At 38.6% G+C, this 3,638-nt stretch overlaps 1 protein-coding gene across 1 annotated transcript in view; it reads left to right on the top strand.

The window, feature by feature from the left end:
* notch2 (notch receptor 2) overlaps positions 1 to 3,638 on the top strand; it is a gene marked incomplete in the record, with an annotated part of 60,662 nt that overhangs the window by 35,723 nt on the left and 21,301 nt on the right. The window contains 4 exon segments of the mRNA XM_014004650.1: positions 1,414 to 1,688; positions 1,989 to 2,196; positions 2,328 to 2,461; positions 2,886 to 3,008. Of these exon segments, the coding sequence (XP_013860104.1) occupies positions 1,414 to 1,688; positions 1,989 to 2,196; positions 2,328 to 2,461; positions 2,886 to 3,008 (740 nt within the window).

The following is a 3,638-nucleotide window of genomic DNA, read 5'->3' as shown; positions in this document are numbered from 1 at the left end:
GTAAATTAATATTAAAAACTAAAAGCTGCAAAAATATATATTTTCAAACTATTTGTCAAATTTAGTCTAATAATTGAAAACATGGATGAAATAAGAAACATGACACAAATAAAATAAAACACATACAAAGCAGAACACAGCTAAATGTTTCAAAAGCATGTCTATGTAATATTAGAATTTTCTGAAACAATGAATTTTGGTTTTTCATTTTTTTCCCCTGTAAGAGGTTTTTATTTAATTGAATTTTTGGACAATAAAATCGCAATATATCGCCTTGCTTACAGTATCGCAATATATCGGGATATATCGCATCTTGACCCCCTGTCATGATATGTATCGTATCGCCAAATTCTTGCCAATACACAGCCCTATTTTTAAGTGTTAAGATGCTTAATGTTTTTTTCTCTTGGTCTAAAGCAGTAGTTCTCAATTCCGGTCCTCGTGACTCACTATCCTGCATGTTTTGGTTCTTTCCCTGCTCTTCAGCATGTCTTTAAGTTCTGCAGAAGCCTGCCAAACACTCATTAATTTAGATCAGGTGTGCCAAAGCAGGGAAACAACTAAAACATGCAGGATAGAGGGTCACAAGGACTGGAAATGAGAACCATTGGTCTAAAGGTATTACCATTCTTTTTCATTTGTTTTGAGATACTGCCTGGCACAATTCAATAACTTCCAGATAACATTACTTCACATCCTTCTGCTTTTTTAACTTCTGCTTGTCACCATGACCCCAGTTTAACCCATCAACAGAGCCAAGCTCCTGCTTTTTCTCTTCGGAGGATTCATGGGACAGCACTTCCTTTTGTCATTTTAGTGTGTTTTAGTTTTCCTGTCTCTTCCTGGCTGCTCCTCCTCTTTAAAGCAGCATGTTTAATTATAAATACACCCAGATTATAAACTTGTTGCTCTGTGTAGGTGTGCCCATGAAGGTCTAGTAGACATCTTTGCATTTGCTTTAGAAAGACTACATGAACAAAACTCAATAAATGTTTATTTTCAAGAGAACCAAACCACCACTTTCTGTCTAAGCACAACCACACATTTTGTTAATACTCCTACAGGGATGTGGTTCCCCACATGCTGTTCTTTAGGTCAATTTATAGCAGCAAAGAGACTCATTAGGCAGTTGTGCTGGTTCATTTGTTTCTTTGATGTGTGTGTGTTTAGCACAGGATCTTTTTTGCAGTTGTTCTCAGTCCTTAGCAGTGATTGTCTGATGTGGTGCATTACATCCACCTAACTGAAACGTACTCTTTTGTTGTGTCTGTTTGTAGCTCTTTAAACCTAATAATTGTTGAATTGTTCATTTTATTTTTCTGTTGTATTGTTTCCTTCAGGTCAGGTTAGGTTTAAATTCTTAGGTGTTCTGTTTGTGTAATGACTGACTTTTTTGAGTTTTTGTGTGCACAGTTGTGCTCCAGGCTTTTTGGGAGAGTACTGCCAACATAAGGACCCTTGTCAGCCCTTTTACTGCCTAAATGGAGGGAACTGCTCCGTGTCCAGTTCAGCTGGCGTACCTCTACCTGGTAGCGCCACCTGCACCTGCTCTCTCGGCTACACTGGACAACGTTGCCAAACCCGTCAGAACTCCACATGTTACCCACACAACCCATGCGCCAACAAAGGTGTCTGCACCCTGCTGTCCCTCGACAAGTATAGGTGCGAGTGCACCAGAGGATGGACAGGTGAGACATTATTTAATAATACCATCGTAGTGTACTTGACACTTTTTAAACCCCAGGTTTTCTTTCTGACTATTAGAAGATCTTATTTTAGCTTTTGCAGCTTCAAAACATGGAACTCTAAGCTTATATTCTCTATCTTTAGTCAATACTTTCATCATGAATATCTTCAGTTTAAGTTTGCAGGAGGTTTATTTTTTTAATAAAACATGGAGTTAATTTTGTGATCAGTACAAATAAGTAATCTATCTTTGTCATTTGAAGTTATAGAGGTACAACAGTAAACACTTGTATTATTCCCAGGTCCACGCTGTGAGGCAGAGGACAGTTGTCTCTCCAGTCCCTGTGCCAACGGTGGAAGGTGCAGCTCTCAACCTGGTGGTAGCTACACCTGTTCCTGTCCTCCTGGCTACAAAGGTCCTCGCTGCCTTAATGACACAAATGAATGTGCAGACACGCCCTCTCCATGCCAGAATAAAGGCGTGTGTGTTAACACCCTTGGTTCCTATAAGTGAGTTTACATTGATCCGTCCTGAACAATGTTGCACTTTAAATATTTTCTTAAAGGCTATGGAATGGCAGATGTTTTCTACAAACGCTGAAGGAATTAATTTAATAATATGTTTTGTACTTTTGCTACAGGTGCACCTGTACACCAGGGTTTACTGGTAAACATTGTGAAAGCTTGTACACCCCTTGCTCACCTTCACCGTGTCTAAACGGAGGCACCTGCCACCAGAGCTCTGAAACCACCTACTCATGCCACTGTCTTCCAGGTAGGAGGATTTAAGTCAGCAGTGATCTGCCTTCAGCTTGAATGCTAAAACGTTAGTATAATATTAACTCGTTAAAACGTGAGCCTGCCACCACATACTGTATTCTGTGAGCTGTAGACATAGGGGGAGGAAGTAAACAAAAATAGKAAGTCTCTTGCTGATATTTATGTATAAATAAAAGTAGTGTTTAAGGTTTTGAATTGTAGCATTACATTGTTTGAGGTGCAAACAGTTTAAAATTCTGGCYGAGCTGTATTAAACACATTTCAGTCTGCTAAAGGTAGACACAAGCAGCTGTTTATGTTGTAGCAGGACACRTCTTAATACTTTATACTAAAACAAAATGTACAGTATTATCCATCTGCCCCAGTGGAAACATAGTACAAGACAAAAAAAGATTTATTTCTACTTTTGTTATCACCAGGCTTCAACGGAACGAACTGTGAGAACAACATTGATGACTGTCCTGGTCATCAGTGTGCTAACGGAGGAACCTGCATAGATGGAGTTAATACCTACAACTGTCAGTGTCCTCCAGAGTGGACAGGTGAGAAATGTTCACAACTGGTTTTATCTTATTCTCTTTTAWTTTAACACTGGTACAGTTTATGAATGTTAAACACAAATGTTATCCTGAAATATGTTTAAACACAGCATTAGCATGTGTTTTAGTCCTCAGTGGTTCACCTGCATAAACAGCATATTTAGTATATATTTTGCATGTTCTGATATTCTGTGTATATTCTGATCACTTTCTGTGCCCCTCTGAGGCTCGTACTCCACACAAGGTGTGTCTCTGCTTTTGTCCTAATGCTTCTCAACAATATGAACATCTAAAAAAAGTAATAATAAGAAGTTGCGTTGGTCCTCTAGATAAGTTCTTTGTTGAAAAAAATATTTCGCCTCTCCTTCAAGGGACTGCTTTTGTTTACAAAGTAAACATGCATCGACAGGGCCTGTTTTGGTTTGTGCTGGATGAATCCACCGAGTGGAAATACACCACGCTTAAAGGCACAGTGTGTAGGATTTTGTCAATTCTTTTAGCCAAAATTGAGATAATCACTAATGACAATAATAAAAAACATGTCTAATCATTGCAGACAAAGACCTTGTTTTATTATTTTTACTTTATAAAAAGCTGTTTTTATATCTCCATGGTCACGGGTCGCCACTACAG

Source organism: Austrofundulus limnaeus, unplaced genomic scaffold (genome assembly GCF_001266775.1).
Source record: "Austrofundulus limnaeus strain Quisiro unplaced genomic scaffold, Austrofundulus_limnaeus-1.0 Scaffold25, whole genome shotgun sequence".
Taxonomy (NCBI): Eukaryota; Metazoa; Chordata; class Actinopteri; order Cyprinodontiformes; family Rivulidae; genus Austrofundulus; species Austrofundulus limnaeus.
This window is presented reverse-complemented; position numbering and strand designations above follow the sequence as displayed.